This window comes from Oratosquilla oratoria, chromosome 15 (genome assembly GCF_046742065.1).
Source record: "Oratosquilla oratoria isolate Oo_2021 chromosome 15, ASM4674206v1, whole genome shotgun sequence".
Taxonomy (NCBI): domain Eukaryota; kingdom Metazoa; phylum Arthropoda; class Malacostraca; order Stomatopoda; family Squillidae; genus Oratosquilla; species Oratosquilla oratoria.
The window spans coordinates 46,014,016-46,034,731 of NC_134791.1; the positions used below are offsets into that span (position 1 = coordinate 46,014,016).

At 41.4% G+C, this 20,716-nt stretch overlaps 1 protein-coding gene across 1 annotated transcript in view; it reads right to left on the minus strand.

The window, feature by feature from the left end:
* Positions 1-20,716, minus strand: part of LOC143033426 (uncharacterized) — a 161,401-nt gene that overhangs the window by 61,171 nt on the left and 79,514 nt on the right. Inside the window, exon 9 of the mRNA XM_076198852.1 lies at positions 10,373-10,492. Coding sequence (XP_076054967.1) covers positions 10,373-10,492 — 120 coding nt within the window. The remainder of the gene's footprint in view (positions 1-10,372; positions 10,493-20,716) is intronic.

The window sequence follows — 20,716 nt, forward strand, 5'->3', positions numbered from 1 at the left end:
TTCTTTCATTTGGTTTTTAATTTCCATCATGTTTGATTTTTTTATATTTTCACCAACTTTGTCTGCCTCTATTAATACATTTGCATTAACTTCCCTTGACAAAGTTTCATTTATGTTTGTGTCTTCACTTTTCATCTTTTATCATTTTTTACTTTAGCCAGTTCCTTTTTTCATATCTTCTATTTCCCTAAGTACCGTATTTTTCGGACCATAAGGCGCTTCGTACCATAAGGCGCACCCGTAATTTGCTATTCCCCGTCCTTACATAAGGCGCACCTGACCATAAGACGCACCTGGTTAGGTAGGTCAAACACCACCAGAGGCGCCACCGTCGATGACGAGCACAATAGCGCGTCATTTTATGCGCACGCCATGCAAACGGCCAAATTTACATACCGCGGGAAATTTCATTCATGCAAATGTTATGCGAGTGTATTTACTACGATCGTAGTAAATTTCAAACAATTACATCATCAGTTACATGTCGGTACATACATACATACATATACCAAGGCTTTTTCCCCCTTCCAAGGGAGGTAGCCAAAAAGGGAAAGGCATAAAAACACTCCCACCCATTTCATCCCTAAATACACTCCACACCCCTCCCCCCCTTCCTCTCATCTGAGCACCTCCTGGATGACGGGTCATCCCTGAACCCTGCCCACCGCCCTGGGTCAGAAGCAGTGTCGCAAGACACAGTACATCCACAGCAAGGCCGCTTCATTTAATCGGCGACCCCCCCTCTCCGTCCCCCTTTGCATATAAGGAGAGGACGGGGAGAAATCCCTTCGGGCTGCGTCAAAATTTACTCACACATACTACCCCCCCCCCACCCCCCGCCCATTCCTCCTCATGCAGTCACAACATCATCCATATACAACCATTCTCCACTCACCTCTGTCTTCCGTCCTCTCCCTTCCTTCCTCAACAGACATTCCCCTCTTCCCCAAAGCCCCCTTCACCCCATCCATCCACCTCATCCTAGGACGTCCCCTCATGTTCACTCCCTCCACATCTGCCTTCCATACCTCTTTTACTAGTCTTTCTTCACTCATTCTTTCCATGTGTCCAAACCATCCTAATATTCTTTCATCAACCCTCTCTCCCAAATCCTTTTTCACCCCTGTTCTCCTCCTCACCTCCTCATTTCTCACTCTATCTAGCCTAGTAACCCCCACCATACTTCTCAGACACCTCATCTCAAACACATTCAAACTCCTTCTCTCTTCTTCTCTTATGTTCCACGTTTCTGCCCCATACAGTGCTGTTGGCACAATCACTCCTTCATACAGTCTCCTCTTCGCATCCATTCCCAAATGTCTATTTCTCATTACACTCTTTAAACCACCAAGGCATTTACTCGCTTCTCTCAATCTACATTCTACCTCCACCTTCACTCCACCTTTTCCTGCTACACTTGCACCCAAGTATCTAAAACTATCCACTTCCTCCAGTCGCTCTCCCTTAATGTTCACTTCCAGTCTACTGCCACTTTCACCCCTTGTACATCTCATCACCTTACTTTTACCCACATTTATCTTTAGCTTTCTTCTATCACATACTCTCCCAAACTCTGCCACCAGCTTCCTCAATCCCTCCTCTGACCCTGCCACAAGCGCAGTGTCGTCCGCAAACAACAGCTGGCTCACCTCCCACTTTTCTCCATTTTCTTTAACCATCTCCAATCCCTGACTCACTACCCTAGCATTCACCTCTCGCACCACCCCATCCATGTATAAGTTGAACAGCCAGGGCGACATAACGCATCCTTGACGAAGTCCCACCTTTACTTCAAACCACTCACTCTCTCCATTTCCAATCCTAACACATGCTCTACTACTCACATAAAAACTCTTGACAGCTCCCAAAAGCTTTCCTCCTATCCCATAAATCTGCATAACCTCCCACAGTGCCTTTCTGTCTACCCTATCATAAGCCTTTTCCAGATCCATAAAAGCCCAAAAAACATCCTTCCCCTTTCCTATAGCTTTCTCACATATCTGTCTTACCACAAAGATCTGATCTACACAACCTCTACCCGTCCTAAATCCACACTGTTCCTCACCAATTACTCCTTCTGTTCCTCTCCTAATCCTCTCAATTAAGATTCTCCCATAAGCCTTCCCTACTACACTCAACAGGCTAATCCCTCTGAAATTACTACATTCACACTTGTCCCCTTTTCCCTTGTAAAGAGGAACTATACAGGCACTACTCCAGTCCTCCGGTACTCTACCCTCTCTCCAGCAAACATTAAATAATCTCACCAACCAGTCCACCATCACTGAACCTCCCTTTTTCAGACATTCTGCATGACATCCATCCAGACCAGGTACATAAAAACATAAGATAAACATGGCGGCTTGCATTCAGCAGTAAATCGAAAATTGGTTTATGTTTCAGTGTAAAAAATGAGCTAAATAAATTCAGTGTATTGGCAACTGACCAAAATGAACGAAAACTACTAGTCTCGCGGATTATTCTAATACCAAAATAAAGGCAGCGTGTTACGGAAGAGCTGAGAAATCGGTGGTACTAATTAGTTTTTTTTTTTTTCTATCGGGTCGGATTATCGGATAACAACAACATCAACGTCCATCCCGCCATCTTATCTATGATCACTGGTGGTATGAATCAAACTTCACTCTATTAAGTTTCTTACTATTATGTTATTAGTGTAATAGACTTATAGTTGAATTATTTGAACTATTTTCTTTAAAATGTGTGATTTTCATGTAATATGATCAAAGAGAAGTTACGTTTTTATCCTCCATAATATTACGGACCACAGCTACGATTCGTCCTGCCCGCTATCTATGATCATTGGTGGTATGGATCAAGCTACACTATTAAGTTTGTTACTGTTGTGTTACTAGTGTAATAGATTGCATATAGTTGAATTATTCAAACTATTTTCTTTAAATTGTGTGATTTTCATGTAATTTGACGGTATTCGTAGCTGTGGTGGGTAATTTTACATAGGATAAAAACGTAATTCTTTGATTAAATTACATGGAAATCACACATTCTAAAGAAAATAGGTCAAATAATGCAACCATATGCTAAATTCTTATATAAAATTGTGCCTGTCGGTAAAAACCGTCATTGTTTACGTTTGATCGGCGATTAGTCAGACCGCACGTTTCGGCCCGATTTTCCCTTCAAAATGCAATATCTAGAGAACTAGGACAGCTAGATGGATAATTCAAATTGCATTGTACTCATAGCGACTTCCTGCATCCCATGAGAACTACTTCAGCTCAAATATCAGGAATTCCATTTTCATGTTGACCTAGCTAACCTTGTCTCGTCATCGGATAATCATGCAAATGTGAGTGCATTCAGAACTGAACATTTTCGTTGTTGAATGAGAAAAATCGGTTGGGATTTAGCAAAATTACAAAAATAAATGATATATTTTTTATTTTGGTCAGTGAAATCAGACCACCTCCATGGACGGTCTGCCCTGCCAATACCCCTATAAAACAACAAACATGTTACGGGAATTGTGGGGAATAAAACCAACAGTAGCAGTTTATTCCCGGAATTCTCTATTCACTTAAAAACACAAGATTACAAATGAAGGTAAATTTTTAGTTTCGACCATGGGCGCAATATAGCAATAGAAAATTAATTATTAATTTTGTAAATTATAATGTATCAACGTAATATGCAATTTTGTGAGCGGAAATAATAAACAAAACAAAAATGCTGAAACGGATTTCGTAAGTAACGAAGTCGTGTCGGACGAATGGTACGCCATGTTTGTTATGATAGATGCCGACGTCGAAGAAATGAAAGGGTGATAAATTCGTCTAACCTAATCTAACCTGTGTTTAATAAATAATTACCTGCAAATTAAATGTCATCCGGCTCGTCCTCGTTGTCGTCGTCGTGAGAGACGTTGGCGTCCCGATCCTATGCTACCGACTTCTTTCATTAGCATATTACGTTGATACATTTTAATTTACAAAATTAATAATTAATCTTATATTGCTATATTGCGCCCATGATCGAAACTAAAAAAAATACCCAAATGACTACAGTCTGAGTGAAGCGAGACTAGACCAATGCAAAATGGCTGTCTGTGTTGTGGACGCTATCATGTCATAGCCATGATAGCGTGAATGAATGCGGTGGCATGGACCCGAAAACTGTCGAAGTTTTCGCAATTTTCTTGTCAAGATACATGCACCTTGGTTATAACTTGGTTGTAACTTTTGTTAAGCCTATGCACTGTCGCCGTCGTCAGGCTAGCTACGAAACGTGTCAAAATAGTACGTCACTATCCGAGGCATTTTTTTTTTGCACTGAAGCCACACATAAGGCGCACCACCCGATTTTAAGGATTTTGCCAGTGCCTTATGGTCCGAAAAATCCGGTAATAGTGCATTTTCCTTCCTCCATTCACTCACTTCTTTGTTTAATTCGTTATGTTCCCTTTTTCATTCAACAATATCCCTTTTCATTTCAATTATTTCTTGGTTTATTAGTATGCTTTTGAGGTTGATACCTCTTTCCGTTCAGAATCCATGGAATGACTTGTCTTCATATCTAGGATTGAATATTAATTTTTTTTTTCTAACCACTCCCAAAGGTGTTTCATACTTACTCACATCTAATCTTCTTTTGGTTGTCTCTGCGTATGTCGGTTTATCATCCATTTTATCCATTTCCCTTTTTTTTTTTTCTATTCTTGTTAAACTTAAATCACTTTGCTACATTGCCCCCCTTCGATCTGTTTACAACTAGGTAAACTGCCGATTTTTGGTTGAAGAGTTGCTAGATTTAGTGCTAGTTCGTGGAGTGTTCTCAGGCACATCGGATTTGTTTGACGGTCACTGTGTGGGTTTTTGTAAGTGCATATAGGCCTAGTAGTATAGAGGAAAGGGAGGCTTTTTGGATGGATTTAAATGAGTGCATAGGAGGATTAAGGAGAAATGTCAATGTAGTGGTATTGGGAGACCTTAATACTAGGGTAGGAAATGAATCAATAAACAGAATGGTTGGGAAGTGTGGAGTTCCAGGGAAAATCATAGTGGAGAGTTGATGTGGAGATGTGTCTAGAAAGAGTTGATGATAGCAAATACAGTGTTTAGGAAGAAAGTATAAGTATACATGGGAGATGATGGTGGATGGAAGGGTGGTAGAGCATTAATGGACTATACAGTGGTACATACATACATATACCAAGGCTTTTTCCCCTTTACAAAGGAGGTAGCCAAAAAGGAAAAGGCACAAAATTACTCCCACCCATTCCATCCCTGAATACACTCCACACCCCTCCACTCTCCCTCTCATTTTAGCACCTCCCAGATGACGGGTCATCCCTGCACCCTGTCCACTGCCCTGGGTCAGAAGCAGTGCCGCAAGACAGCACATCCACAGCAAGGCCGCTTCATTAAATCGACGACCCCCCCCTCTCCGTCCCCCCATGCATAAAGGAGAAGACGGGGAGAAATCCCTTCGGGCTGCTTCAAAATTTGCTCACACATACTACCTCACCCCCCATTCCACCCCATGCATCACATCATCCATATACAACCATTCTCCATTCACCCGTCTTCTGTCCTCTCCCGTCCTTCCTCAACAGACATTCCCCTCTTCCCCAAAGCCCCCTTCACCCCATCCATCCACCTCATCCTAGGACGTCCCTTCATGTTCACTCCCCCCACATCTGCCTTCCATACCTCTTTTACTAGTCTTTCTTCACTCATTCTTTCCAAGTGTCCAAACCATCCTAATACTCTTTCATCAAACCCATCTCCCAAACCCCTTTCCACCCCTGTTCTCCTCCTCACCTCCTCATTTCTCACTCTATCTAGCCTAGTAACCCCCATCATACTTCTCAGACTCCTCATCTCAAACACATTCAAACTACCTTCTCTCTTCCTCTCTTATGTTCCATGTTTCTGCCCCATACAGTGCTGTTGGCACAATCACTCCTTCATACAGTCTCCTATTAGCATCCATTCCCAAATGTCTATTCCTCATTACACTTTTTAATCCACCAAGGCATTTACTCGCTTCTCTCAATCTACATTCTACCTCCACCTTCACTCCACCTTTTCCTGCCACATTTGCACCCAAGTGGTAACCAGTAGTATAGTAGGAAGAGTTAAGGATGTACATGTTCTAAGGGGAAAGAGTGGGGAATATCAGATCATTTTTTGGTGGAGGGTAAGTTGCGACTGGAGGATAGATGGAGAAAGAGGAAAAGGACAAAAGGTAGGGAGGTGCTTAGAGTGAACTGCTTAAATGAGAAAGAAAAGGAGAAGGAATGCAAGAAGAAGATGTGAGAGGAGTGGGAGGGAGTGAAGGATAGAGTAGAACTAGGACTGGAGGAGGAATGGGGATGGTTCAAGGAGGGATTTACAAGGTGTGCAAAGATGGTGTGTGGAACAAGGAGGATGGGAGGAAATAGAAGGGTAGCAAGTGGCGGGATGAGGAAGCAAACAAGGTTGTAGAAGAGAAGAAGCGAGCTTTCACAGATTGGTTACAAATTAGGATGAGAGAATCATGAGAGGTACAAAAAAAAAAAAAAAAAAAAGAGAAGTAAAGCATAACATAAAGGATGCAAAGAGGAGAGCAGATGAGAAATGGGGTACAAGTATGACAAAATTTCGAAATTAATAAAATGATGTTTTGGAATGAAATTAAGAGAGGAAGAGGAGGTAAATCAAGTAGAGAAGAAAAAGTAAAAGGTGAACATGGAGAGATGATAATAGAAGAGGAGGTAGTTAGAGGAAGATGGGCAGAGTATTTTATGGAATTGCTAGACCTAGACCAGGGGTGGGGAACCTTTTTGTGCATGAAGGCCACCTTACAATTCATCGTCCCACATAGAGGCCACACTGAACAAATTATTATTATTTTTTTCAATTATTTTAACCCTTTTTAGGAGACGGTGTAAGTTTTCCACCCCCCTCCCTAAAAATTCAGTTTAAAAATATTTTTTTATTTTAAAAATAGACATATGTATAAAAATCGTTCCAATTTCTGGGAGTGACATCACTGAACATGGTCAACTTTGCTTTCGTCTATGTGTGTGGTGTATATTATAAGTTTTAGGTGTATAATGATTTCAGACTTAAAAAAATATTCAAGGTCTTTTAAAAAAAATAATATGTATATCAAAGGCCGCAGAAGGCCGCACTTGATGGCCCGGAAGGCCGCAGGTTCCCCACCTCTGACCTAGACCCTCTTATGCCTATACATTTTTTTAGGAATGTCCCCTCTGGAACTACAGGGAGAAGGATGCCTAGTCCTAATCCCCCTCCCATTTTTCTCTCCTCTTACAATTCAAGTGGGAAGACTTGGTGACAATATTCTTTCCCCCCACTACAGGGGAATGATGTGATGCATTAGGTGGAATGGGGGGGGGTGGATGGGGGTGAGGCATGTGTGAGAAAAATTCGACACAGCCTGAAGGGATTTCTCCCCGTCTTCTCCTTTTCTGCATGACGGGATGGAGAGGGGGGTCGCTGATTTAATGAAGCGGCCTTGCTGTGGATGTGTTGTGTCTTGCAACACTGCTTCTGACCCAGGGCAATGGACAAGATGCAGGGATGACCCGTCATCCAGGAGGTGCCAAGATAAAAGGGAGGGAAGAGGGTGGAGGGGAGTGGAGTGTGATAGGGATGGAATGGGTGGGAGTGATTTTTATGCCTTTGTTTTTTTTTGGCTACCTCCCTTTTGAGGGAAAAAAAGCCTTAAGTATATGTATGTATGCTAAATGTGGAGGATAGGGAGGGAAAGGTAGTTTCAGTGGGAAGCGCAAAGAAAATGACGGTGATGAGTGAGGAAAATGGAGGAGAAATAAGGAAAGATGAAGCAAAGGCAGTTGTTAAGATGATGGGAGCAGGTAAGGCACCTGGATTGGATGGATGTCATGCAGAATGTCTGAAAAAAGGGGGTACAGTGATGGTGGACTGGCTGGTTAGGTTATTTAATGTTTAAGAGAGGGTAGAGTGCCATAGGATTGGAGGAGTGCCCATTTAGTTCCATTTTACAAGGGAAAAGGGGACAAGTGTGAATGTAGTAGTTTCAGAGGGATCAGCTTGTTAAGTGTAGTTGGGAAGGCTTATGGGAGGATCTTGATTGAGAGGATTAGGAAAGGAACAGAGGGAGTAATTGGTGAGGAGCAGTGTGGTTTTAGGAAAGGTAGGGGTTGCATGAATCAGATTTTTGTGGTAAGACAGATATGTGAGAAAGCTTTAGGAAAAGGTAAGGATGTTTTTTGGGCCTTTATAGATTTGGAAAAGGCTTATGAAAGGGTAGACAGGAAGGCACTGTGGGAGGTACTGCAGATATATGGGATAGAAGGAAAACTGTTAAGAGCAGGCAAGAGTTTTTATGAGAGTAGTAGAGCTTGTGTTAGGATTAGAAATGGAGAGAGTGAATGATTTGAGGTAAAGGTGGGACTTCGCCAGGGATGTGTTATGTTGCTCTGGCTGTTCAATTTATACATGGATGGGGTGGTGCGAGAGGTAAATGCAAGGGTAGTGGGTCGGGGATTGGAGATGGTTAAAGAAAATGGAGAAAAGTGGGAGGTGAGCCTACTTTTGTTTGCGGACAACACTGCGCTTGTAGCAGGATCAGAGGAGGGATTGAGGAAGTTAGTGACAGAGTTTGTAAAGGTGTGCAAAAGAGGGAAGTTGAAGATAAATGTGGGTAAAAGTAAGGTGATGAGGTGTACAAGGGGAGAAAGTGGCAGAATACTGGAAGTGAGTATTTAGGGAGAGAGACTGGAGGAAGTGGATAGTTTTAGATACTTGGGTGCAAAAGTGGTGGGAAAGGGAGGAATGGAGGTGGAGGTAGAATGTAGATTGAGAGAAGCAAGTAAATGCCTTGGGGGATTAAAAAGTGTATTGAAGAATAGACATTTGGGAATGGATGCTAAGAGGAGATTGTATGAAGGAGTGATTGTGCAGACAGTACTGTATGGGGCAGAAACATAGAACATAAGAGAGGAGGAGAGGAGTTTGAATGTGTTTGAGATGAAATGTCTGAGAAGTATGATAGGGGTTACTAGGCTGGACAAAATGAGAAATGAGGAGGGGATGAGAACAAGGGTGGAAAGGGAATTGGGAGATAGGGTTGATGAAAGAGTATTAGGATGGTTTGGACACATGGAAAGAATGAGTGAAGAAAGATTAGTAAAAGAGGTGTGGAAGGAGTGAACATGAAGGGATGACCTAGGATAAGATGGATGTATGAGGTTAAAGGGGCACTGGGAAGAAGGGGAATATCTGTTGAGGAATGATGGGAGAGGACAGAAGATGGGGGGAATGGAGAAGGGTTGTGTATGGATGATGCTGTGATGCATGAGGGCGAGTGGGTGGGGGATGGGGGGTGAAAGAGTATGTATTTACTTAGTTGTATTATACGGGAAGGGAGCTATGCTCGTGGTGACCCGTCTTTTTATCTCTAAGCATCAAGTTTTTTCTTAAAATCTTGAAGTGTTTGCACACACTGTTTCTTTGTCTAATTTGTTCCAAGTATCTATCACTGTGTGGGAAGTTGTTTTTTATCAGATCTTTTTCTGTGAAAAATTAATTGATGCAGCCCGAAGGGATTTCTCCCCGTCATCTCCATTTCTGCATGAGGGGGCAGAGAGAGAGGGAGGGGGGTTGCCAGTTTAATGAAGCGGCTTTGCTGTGGATGTGCTGTGTCTTGCGACAATACTTCTGACCCAAGGCAGTGGCTGAGATGTAGGGATGATCCATCATCTAGGTGCTAAGATAAGAGGGAGGAAAGGGGGTGGATAGGAGTGGAGTATGTTGGAGATGGAATGGGTGGGAGTGGTTTTTATGCCTTTGTTTTTTGGCTACCTCCCTTATAAGCAGGTAAAAAGCCTTTGGTATATGTATGTATGTATAGATATAAAAAGAATATATGTAAGCCAAGTAGAATGCAAAATATAGTAATGTACAGAGGGAGATTGTGAATGGGTAAAAGGATTACATGACCCATAGGAATGTTTTCATTTGCACTGTAGAATAGTTTGAGGAGAAATGGGTTGTGTCACAATATAGTGAAACTGTAGGGAACCAGCTTTGGCCATCATGCCATCCTATGGAAATGTTTTCTGAACTGCCTTTGACTTCAGTAATGGCAAGGGTCAAGAATGACCCTTCATCCATAAAGTGCTGAGATGGTAGGGATGTTAAATGGGTTTTAGTGTGCATGAAGTTGGCAAATGCTTCAACTCAACCAGCCCCTTTATGTGGGGGAAAGAACCTTTGGTATGTATGTCTATATGTATCAATAGAAAGTCTTAGACTATCATGAAGCTCTAATATCTTGAAAATTTCTCTTCTTAGGTTCTAAGTAAAATATCTTTTCTATCTAAAATGATTACCTGTTTTACCTTCATGTTATTTATGGAGCACACAAATGGACGATTCTGGACTAAATTCAAGAATGCAACTGAAGTTTCCTTGGGCCATTTTTTGCTTCCATCGACTGGTTCAATTCCAAAGAGAGAAGCCTAAATGGGGGTAAAAAACAAATTACTTTAATCATATAATAACATGGAAAGAAAGTTAACCCCTCCTATTAATACATTCTTTGAATAAAACAAAAGTATATATTATGCTCAGTTGAGCCATATACCAACTTCATGATGCAATGCTAAAATAATTTTGCACAAGAAAGGAGACCAGAAGGACCTTAGTAACTACTGGTTGATTAGCTTATCAAATATCTTTAAAGTATTTTTCAAGATCCTTACAAATAGACTAAGTGAAGTTTTAGTCGTCCCTCCCATCTTAGCTCCTCATGAAGAGTCATTTCTTTCCTCCACCAAACTACCTAGTCCTGAGCAGGGCTGTGGAGTCGGAACACAAAACCTCCGACTCCAACTCCTCTATTTTTGGCACCACCAACTCCGACTCCTCTTCATGTAATTAACTGATTATGGCCTACATATTTTATAAAGCCTATACAACACACATATGCTCCAATCTCGAGTAGACTTGTATCATTATAACTGGTTTATATCAAAGACGTTATAGTGTGGCTTTCCTATGTTTGACCTCTTCATTAATACTTCATAACTACACAATGCTATACATCACACATTTACTGTTTTTGGAACAAACTTTATTGATACGAGTATGGTACAATGTCGAGTGTTACAGATGAACATGCATGATACTGAAAGGTATATGTATCATACATACTTTTTGGGTATCATTATCCTTCATATATTTTCATACCTTCTTTTGTCTTAATATACCGAAATTACTGACACAAGTACCTTTTGGTCTAACTACATACTGGTACTGCTATGCGATTATTGCGATGGACATTACTCTGGTTCTGGAACCGATCTTATCGATATGAGCACAATACAAGATACAGCTGAACATGTTTGAAATGTGAAACTTTTTTCAACTTTAAATATCCTTATTTCAATAATTCAATGTTAAAAAGTATAGAGGGAGAAAAAAGAAGGGGAAAGGAGAGAAAAGATAGTGTTATTGCGTTAGTCTACAGTTGAAATCATAATTATCCTACTGTTTGGCAACACAGCAGTGGGAGAAACCACCAAACTGATGGAATGATGGAAATGATGTATATGGAACTTGACAGGAATATTACAGCTCCTGTGACTGTGTCAACAGAAGGTGTAAAATGGAGGTGTTTATCTAATTTATTCAAGTAATACTTTGGATGTTTCTCGGTCTATGTATAAATTTGAAAACCAGAGTTGCACAAGGACGTTTTGGGAGTTTAGTGGAATGACCACGAAGATAAGACGATGAGATTTATTACATTTTATAAAATTATGTTTTTTTTTATACAATATATTTATAAGGAGTGTGCTCTGCATAACTCTACAGACTAAACAAAGGCCTTATAAAGTGTGAATTTAACTGGAGTCGGAGTCGGTATATTTTTTACAGTTTCCGACTCCAGTGACACCGTAATTGCTTCCAACTCCAACTCCACAGCCCTTCCCCTGAGGCAAAGGAGCAACACACACCACTTCTTTTCATGGTGGCTCCCCCCTCCCCCCACCTCATCCACTCTGGAAACATACAGAACAGGCAAGAAGAAATCCCTTTGAGTATCATCATTTCCTTGTCCATTAATAACCACTTTCCACTCACTCCATTCCTTTGACCCTGCTTTTCACTGTTGACAGACAAAACTTTCCTATTGTATCCAATGTCCCTTCACCCTGTCTTTCCACCTCATTCTTGGTTTTTTTCTCAAGTTCCCTTCATCCACTTCTGCTTTCCACATTTTATAATTTTCTACATTCTTTCCATATACCCATGCCATCTCAGCATCATGTTCATGCTACAATAATAATTACAACTGCCTCAAATTTCACAAGTTGGAAATCTAGAGTCATAAGAGGGGCTGGCAATAGCCTTTGGAACCCCCTGTAGTTCTCTCTACAATGAAACTTTGGACTGTTTCATGTTGTACAAGTGTGTTGTCATTGGCTTGTAGTATGAGGACAGTTGCCAATTGTCAGGTCTCTTTTGGTGAAAAGGTGGAGAAAATACAGTTGAAGGACAGAAATCTTGGGCTCAGTCTGGAGATTAAGTGGCTGCACCACTTGATGGAATTGAGAATGTAGATGACTTTTGAAGTTGGGTGGCAAGGAGAAGTCAACTTCCATCTCATAGGACCACCACAAGCATGTACCTGTTGAAGGTACCTTATTTGCTAGAAAATTGTAATAACTTCAAATGCATAAAGTACCACAATGGTGACATAGATCTGGTAGAAGTATCAACCTCAGGGCAAAAGATTCTATAGAAAAACAGATGTGAAATTTCAATGCATGAGAGCCATGACTGGCAAGTAAAAATTTGTGACTGAATAACTATTACAAAACTACAAAAGTGGTGTGTGAGGAACAGAAGATTAAGAACAGCAGTAGTACATATTTGAGCAAGACAAACAAGCATCTCGTTCAATTGACAAAAAGCTGAATTATGGATGTAAAGTGAAAGTATTATTGTAACCAAAGTAATTGTTCCAAATCTTTACCTACTATGAAATGGAGCAAATGGTTCCATACAATCTAATGGAATTCAAAGAAGTAGTGAATATCATAAACTATTTTTATGTAAAAATCTGTTATTGTTGTTATTCCCTAGACTGTCTAGCCAAGCAGTCATGTCTCCCTGAGGAATACTGCAGCTGGAATGGGGTTTTCCCAAAAATTCCACATAGTGTGTATATTATGATGTTTGTGTGTATGCTGTGGACAATGCAGTCTTCTATAATGTGCTGTATAGTATGGGGTGAAGTGTTACATTCTGGACAGTTATCTGTGATCCTGTCATCCAGCCTCTCCTGGTAATTTAGAAGGGCTGGACAGTAGCTGCATTGCAACCTGGCCAGAAGGACTCTATCCTCTTGGGGAAAAGAGGATTCAGAGGGATGGTTATCAAGATGTCTAGTATGCAGCAGTGTATTGTCTTTTAGTTTGTTGATGGAGCAATGCATGATATTATTATGGATATGCTTCTAGTGGCTGGAGTCTGGTGGTTGTGGAGGAAGAGAAGAGAGGTGTAAAGCCTCAGCATGGGCCTGCACTGCAGCCAACCAATCATCCCTCTGCAGAGGCCCACACTGCAGTCAGCCAACCAGTTACCTGCTCACATACAAACTCTTTGCATACATGGAAGTAGCAATTGCCTCGGTGAGACGCTACTCACCAAAGCTTGCAAACTCGCTCAACCCATGAGCAAGCTTCTGACTGGTCAATCGTGCTCCCACCCATGGGTGAGCTTCTGATTGGTCAACCACTCCCGGCTGAGCTTCATGTTTTGTGTAAACCCAATAAAATTCATTCCAACTTTGTTCATTGTTTGATGCACACCTCACCTGCTACAGTGGTAATCCTGGCAACAATACAGCCAGCCTTCACCACAACCACCAAGATCAACCTGAGAGAAACTTCATTACCAAACAATGCTGATGCCACCAGCAACACCAACCCAAAGGCCCCCCTTCCCCATCTCTGCAGCCATTTTATTTTTTATCTTTTGGGGGGGGCATTGAATCAATATACATAAAGTGCAGATAAAGAAAAGAACACATAGAAATAACAATTACAAATGCCGGGGATAATACAAAAAATCATGTAAGCTTATTTCCATTGTGGTCCTCAATAGACTGATTTTCTACAGTAAGTTACACAGACAACATATGTAGGGGTTTAGGGGACCAGAGACAGTCATGAGTAATACCAATCAATACACATATGACACAAACATTTGTCACGTCACACCGTGTCCATACCAGAGGTGACATATTCATTCCTTGAGCATGACTATACTGTGTTGTGCGACCCCTCGTTGTGACCTAACACGGACCAAATATGGAACGGCGTAGGTCACGGTTGGGAGGACAGCGTCCCCTCTCTCGACCGCCCTAGCCCTATGGGGGGGGGGGAGTGAACAATGGACTCCTTGTGTGCAGCAGTGTTGCGCGGTGATTAATGTGTGCGAAAGTGTATGGGCCTGTATCGAAGGGGTCCGGTGGAACAATGACTCCTTGTCCGCTAGGACCGTTGGCCTAGAATGCGCGTGAAACTGACGCCGCCTGCCAGCTGAGGTTAAGGGGCACGTTAATCAAGAAGAAGGCGAATTAGCGCCTCCCCTCTTTTTCTACCTCATTGACTTGTAGACTAAGGTATAAGCTAGGGAATTATTGTGAACCCTCTTCACACATAAATAAAGGAAATAATGAATGTGTGGAGTTGGGTAGATAGGGATAAGAATATATATATTGAGATACGTTGGTACTTGTGCAGTGGCACCAGTGTTGTGCGGCTGGTGTATACAAAGGGGGTGCAGACACCCATAGCCCTGCTCTCCGCATCCGCCCTCTGCACATTACGGTACTTTGTAAGTAAGAGATACTCTCATTATTTTTGTGTTAGTAAATACTTAAGTGATTTTGTATATCTTCTTTCTTTATCCTGGCGTAGTGAACGTATCTATAAGAGGCAACATTTCTCCGAGACTCTGGATTGCAGGAACTACTCAAACTCTAATCTAGACTTTGATGTAACAACTCAAAAATAGAGCTTAGGGTATGACACATTATTGTAGATTTGCTTATACTACTAAAATGTTCATTACACGAAGTATATTGAGAACAAAACTTGAGCACCTTGCTAATACTACTACAATGTTCGTAACACGTAGGATATTGAGACCAAAACTTGAGCACCATCATAACAAGGAACATTGCATTATGCGTCAGGACTTGCTAAAATCTCATGGCCCGACAGAACTTACTGACAAGCCTACTTGAATAACAGGCACATCCTGGTTCATCACAGATCTTATCCTGGTTTCTGATTGTAATAAGATATTGCATGCTGGTGCTTATGATTATGGTCTTAGTGACCACAAGCTCATATATTGTACAAGGAAAGCTAGGAAGATGATTTCCATGAAGCATTACTCACAGGAACATTTTGTAGATGAACTGGTTAGGACAGACTGGTTGCCAGTACTAAATTGTACTGATGTTTATGAGGCCTGGTCTAATTTTAAGTACACATTTCTTACTATTATTGACAGAGTAGCACCTCTCAAAGAGATATGAATAAAACAGAGGACGGAACCATGGATGACAAATGAAGTACAGGAGTCCCTCAAATAATGCGGATTCGAATAACACGGATTTTATTTCAAAACCATCTCAAATGTAGAGAACCGTTTTAAAATTCGCGTCGAGTCGGGCACGCATATGCACACACGTGGCAACATCGCAAACATTTGTGGTGACTGCTTTCTATTTTACCATATACAGTCAATCCTCATATAACGCGGTCATTATGTACACTGGGAACTGCTCAAACAAGGGTGTGGGGTGAGGGGATAGCCGTGGGTGGCTGCCAGTGGTCACGTGTCAACCGGGTACTGATGCAGGAGGGAGGGAGGGGAAGAGAGGGGGAGTAGGGGGTGGTAGGGGGGTAGCCAACAAGGTTTAGCTTGTCGCTTCCACCACCTGCGTCGTGCTATCGTGAAATTTTACCGCCCTAACCTGTTGAAGTGTAATGTTTCTTTTGTTTGGAACACGACTAATAAGTCTGATAATGACTGCGCTTGTCGTGTCTTAATTTCTCTTATGAGGTTCTTGTTGTTACTGGCGGTGGTGGTTTGGGAGATCAAAAACAAACATATACACGCTTACACACGTGTAGACATGCACACATAGACACGTGTTAGACAACCAGTGTATGTTGTGAATGCGCGTGCATGTACACACAAATACGAACACAGACACACGCACATACATGCTTACTTGTACATGTGAACACAGACACATACACGCACGCACACACACACACATATACATATGCCACATACACACACACACACACGTGTATACGCCACATACACACATATGTATATACGCCACATACACACATGCATATACACCACATACACACACGTATATACGCACAAACACATACATACACTACATACACACGCGCACGCACACACACACACACACAATTCGGTGGCGCAGTTGGTAGAGCACTGAACTGCCACCATAGCGGCCCGTAGTTCTTGGTTTGAATCCTGCCCAGGGCCGAAATTATTTCGGTACCGCTGCGCTTCGAGTCGTTACTCTGACTCTCGTGGGCGGGGTTGGGGGTGTGTGTGTGTGCAAGGTCATAGCATTACCCATAGATCGGACCTACGAGCTCTGAGCTCTCTTCCAGGAGGGAAATAGCTGTCGATCACGAGTCCAACACGTGATCCAAAGACCAAGTGAATACACGTACACATACATACGGTTCTTGGTATTTAATATGGAATGTCAGCATACGTGGATTTGTCATACACGGTAATTTCAGGAACCTAACCCCCGCGTTATTTGGGGGACTCCTGTACTGGGTTTGATTAGAGATAGAGACAGATTTATTGTAAAATTTAGGATAAGTAGAAAACAGGAGGACTATAATGGCTTTCTGTACTATAGGAATCAGGTGAAATATTGGAAGGAAAAAGCTAAAGCTGATTATTGTGCTAACATGATGAACCAGAACAAACATGATCCAAAGAAGCTTTGGCAAACTTTGAAGACCCTAGAAGTTCACACTAAGTCTAGTAACAAAGCAGACAGGATAGGACTCATGATAAATGGCGAGCTTAACTCTGATAAGAACACCATTGCTAACCACTTCAACTCCTTTTTCACAACCATAGCCACTAAACTAGTAAAATCCCTCCCAATGGGTTCTGGGAAGTTTGGGCTGGGGTATGTTCAGGAGTACTATAAAGAAAGTCCACAAAGTGTTTCCAACTACATAAGACCACTCAAGAAGTGTTTAAATTACTGGCTAACATAAGTGCCAATAAGGCTACAGGGCTGAACAATATTCCTGTAAGGTTTGTTAAGGATAGGGCCACAATTATAACTCCTCCAATAACTCACATAATAAATTTGTCTATTAGTTCAGGATTTATCCCAAGCAACATGAAGCGGGCTTGAGTAACACCTCTTTATAAGAAAAACACAAAAACCGAGGCAGGAAACTGATCCCTGTTTCAATTCTAGGTATTATTTCCAAAGCCTTGGTATATGTACATACATACATATACCAAGGGTTTCTCCCCCTTACAAGGGAGGTAGCCAAAAAGGGAAAGGCATAAAATTATTTCCACCCATTCCATCCCTGAATACACTCCACACCCCTCCACCCTCCCTCTTATCTGAGCACCTCCTGGATAACGGGTCATCCCTGTACCTTGTCCACTGCCCTGGGTTAAGGATAGGGCCACAATTATAACTCCTCCAATAACTCACATAATAAATTTGTCTATTAGTTCAGGATTTATCCCAAGCAACATGAAGCGGGCTTGAGTAACACCTCTTTATAAGAAAAACACAAAAACCGAGGCAGGAAACTGATCCCTGTTTCAATTCTAGGTATTATTTCCAAAGCCTTGGTATATGTACATACATACATATACCAAGGCTTTCTCCCCCTTACAAGGGAGGTAGCCAAAAAGGGAAAGGCATAAAATTATTTCCACCCATTCCATCCCTGAATACACTCCACACCCCTCCACCCTCCCTCTTATCTGAGCACCTCCTGGATAACGGGTCATCCCTGTACCTTGTCCACTGCCCTGGGTCAGAAGCAGTGTCGCAAGACACAGCACATCCACAGCAAGGCCGCTTCATTAAATTGGCGACCCCCCCTCTCCGTCCCCCCATTGGAATGTATCGTATACAATCAGTTAGATACCTATCTCAGGGAATGTAATCTACTATACGCCATGCAATCTGGTTTTCGATTGAATTTCTTAACAGACACCAGCTTAATATACCTTTGCAATCTGATAAAGAATGCGACAGAGGTAACTACATGGGTTTAGTTTTGTTGGATCTACAAAAAGCATTTAACACAGTGGACCATGATAGTTTATTAAAAAAAACTTCAGGCATTAGGAGTGGCGAATATTGGCTGGTTCAAGTCCTGCCTCACAGGTCACAAACAACATGTACAGGTAAATGGAGCCTGCTCAGGTGACAGAGAGATAACTTGTGGTGTACCACACGGTTCAATTCTAGGACTGCTTCTGTTTCTGGTCTATATTAATGACATGCCAGGTGTGGTGAACTGTAAGTTACTGCTCTATGCAGACGACTCCACACTAATTGTCTCAGGTAGGGACCCAATTGAAGTAGAGGAGGCCCTGAGTGTTGAACTGTCATCAGTCCAGGACTGGCTCATAGATAACAGGCTGCCTTTACACCTTGGTAAAATGGAAAGTATTGTCTTTGCATCAAAATCCAACCTCAGGAAACACTGCAGTATACTGGTGAGATGTGGTGATGTCTTGGAATTGAAACAAGAGGTAACATATCTTGGAATACCCTTAGATCAGTCCCTCTCAGGGAATGCCTTAATGGATAAGATTGTACCCAAGTATTCACATAAAGTCAATTTTTTGTACAGAAAAGCCAGAATTTTTTTTATATGGAATCAAAGAAGCTTCTGGTCTCACCCTTGACACAGCATCACTTTGATTATGTTTGTAGCTCTTGGTACAGTAGTCTGAGCAGAAAAAAATAAAGTCTTGGCTGCAGGTTGCACAAAATAAGAACATCAGATTCATGCTCAACGTAGTCATATTGGTATAGAAGAATTTAGCAAAGTGGGAATGTTACCTGTAAAATATCGTGTCCAGCAGCTAAAACTAAATCATGTTTACAATGTCATTCATAATTCTGTTCCTCCATATGTGAGCTGTAATTTTACATTATCTGCTGAGAACCAAACCCAGAACAGTCAAGGTTTTTTTTTTTTATTATTATGACTCATGCAGGTTCCTTCACCGAAAACAGCTTTCACTTCACAGGTGTTCAACTATGGAACTCACTACCTGTGTCCATTAAGCAGTCAAATAGCAAGGTTACTTTCAAGAAAAAAGCCAAGGACTACTATATGTCTCAGCTATGGACTGAGAACAGCCTTGATTATATGTACTACTAACCTTGTGAGGGGTACCTGACTCCATGAGTAATACTATCCAAATCTATGTTCACTCATAACTGTTCTGACCTCCCCTTTTGCCCTTCAGCGGTTTAGCTTAGTATAACAATGTTTGTTGTTCAAAACTGGTTTCCACCTTTGTTTTGGTTGTCAGGTATAGTTCGAGAACAGTTATGATCTGACTGTAATGCAAGCCTGGTGAATCAGGGCACCAGGCAACAAGGTAATTTAAGAAAAAAACTTGATGCTGAGAGATACAAAGACAGGTCACCACACTCATAGCTCCCTTCCCGTATAATACAACTAGGTAAATACACAAGATTGGAACTCTGGAAAGAAACACAATTTTCATGGATTACAGCGACAAGGGAGTACCTGTGTTGTATTAGTAGGGAAGGGGAGAGCTTGTGGTGCAGTGGGCAGGTGAAGAGAAAGGGGAAGGGGAGACATTATTGAGAAAAATGGAAGGAAATGAGGAAGGGGACCAATGGGCCTCAGCCGTCAGAAGGGGTGTCAACAAAAGGTGTGCAGAACACACAAAGTAGAACAAGGGAGCAGAGGTATCAAAAGCAGAAATATAGATAATAGCAGCTCAATGGAAAGAGAAGATAACTACTTTTATGGATTTAATGAGGGAGGAGATGACAACCTCCCCCGACTAGTAAATCTTGAGAATTAAAAAAAATGAATGAAGCATGGGAGGTTAGGTTTAACCAATTAACACTAGTTACACAAAGAGTTGATAAACTGGAAGAACTAAAGAAGGAGAATCAAAACCTAAATAAAGAAATAGAAGAATTAAAAAGACAGTTAAGAGAAGTAAAGGATGAGAATGAGGAATTAAAGAGGAATAATAAAGAGAATAAAGAGTCCATAGAAAAAAGAGGTAAGAGGTTGGAAAAAAGTATGAGAACAATAAAACTGAATTTAGAGATATAGTGAAACAACAGATGAAAGAAAAAAAACTAAGGAAACAGTTATTAAAGTGATGAGGGAGAAGGAGAATATAGTGAGAGACTTTGTGGATAAAAAGAAATGTATAATTATATTAGGGATGGAAGAGAAGCATAATCTAAATAGGACTACAAGAGTAAAGGAGAAGGAAAAAGTAAATAAGATATTAGTAGTTCAAGAAGATGAACCAGAAACAGGGAAAGAAATTGAAGAAAAATATAGACTACAGAAATACAATACAGATAAGACCAGATCAATTAA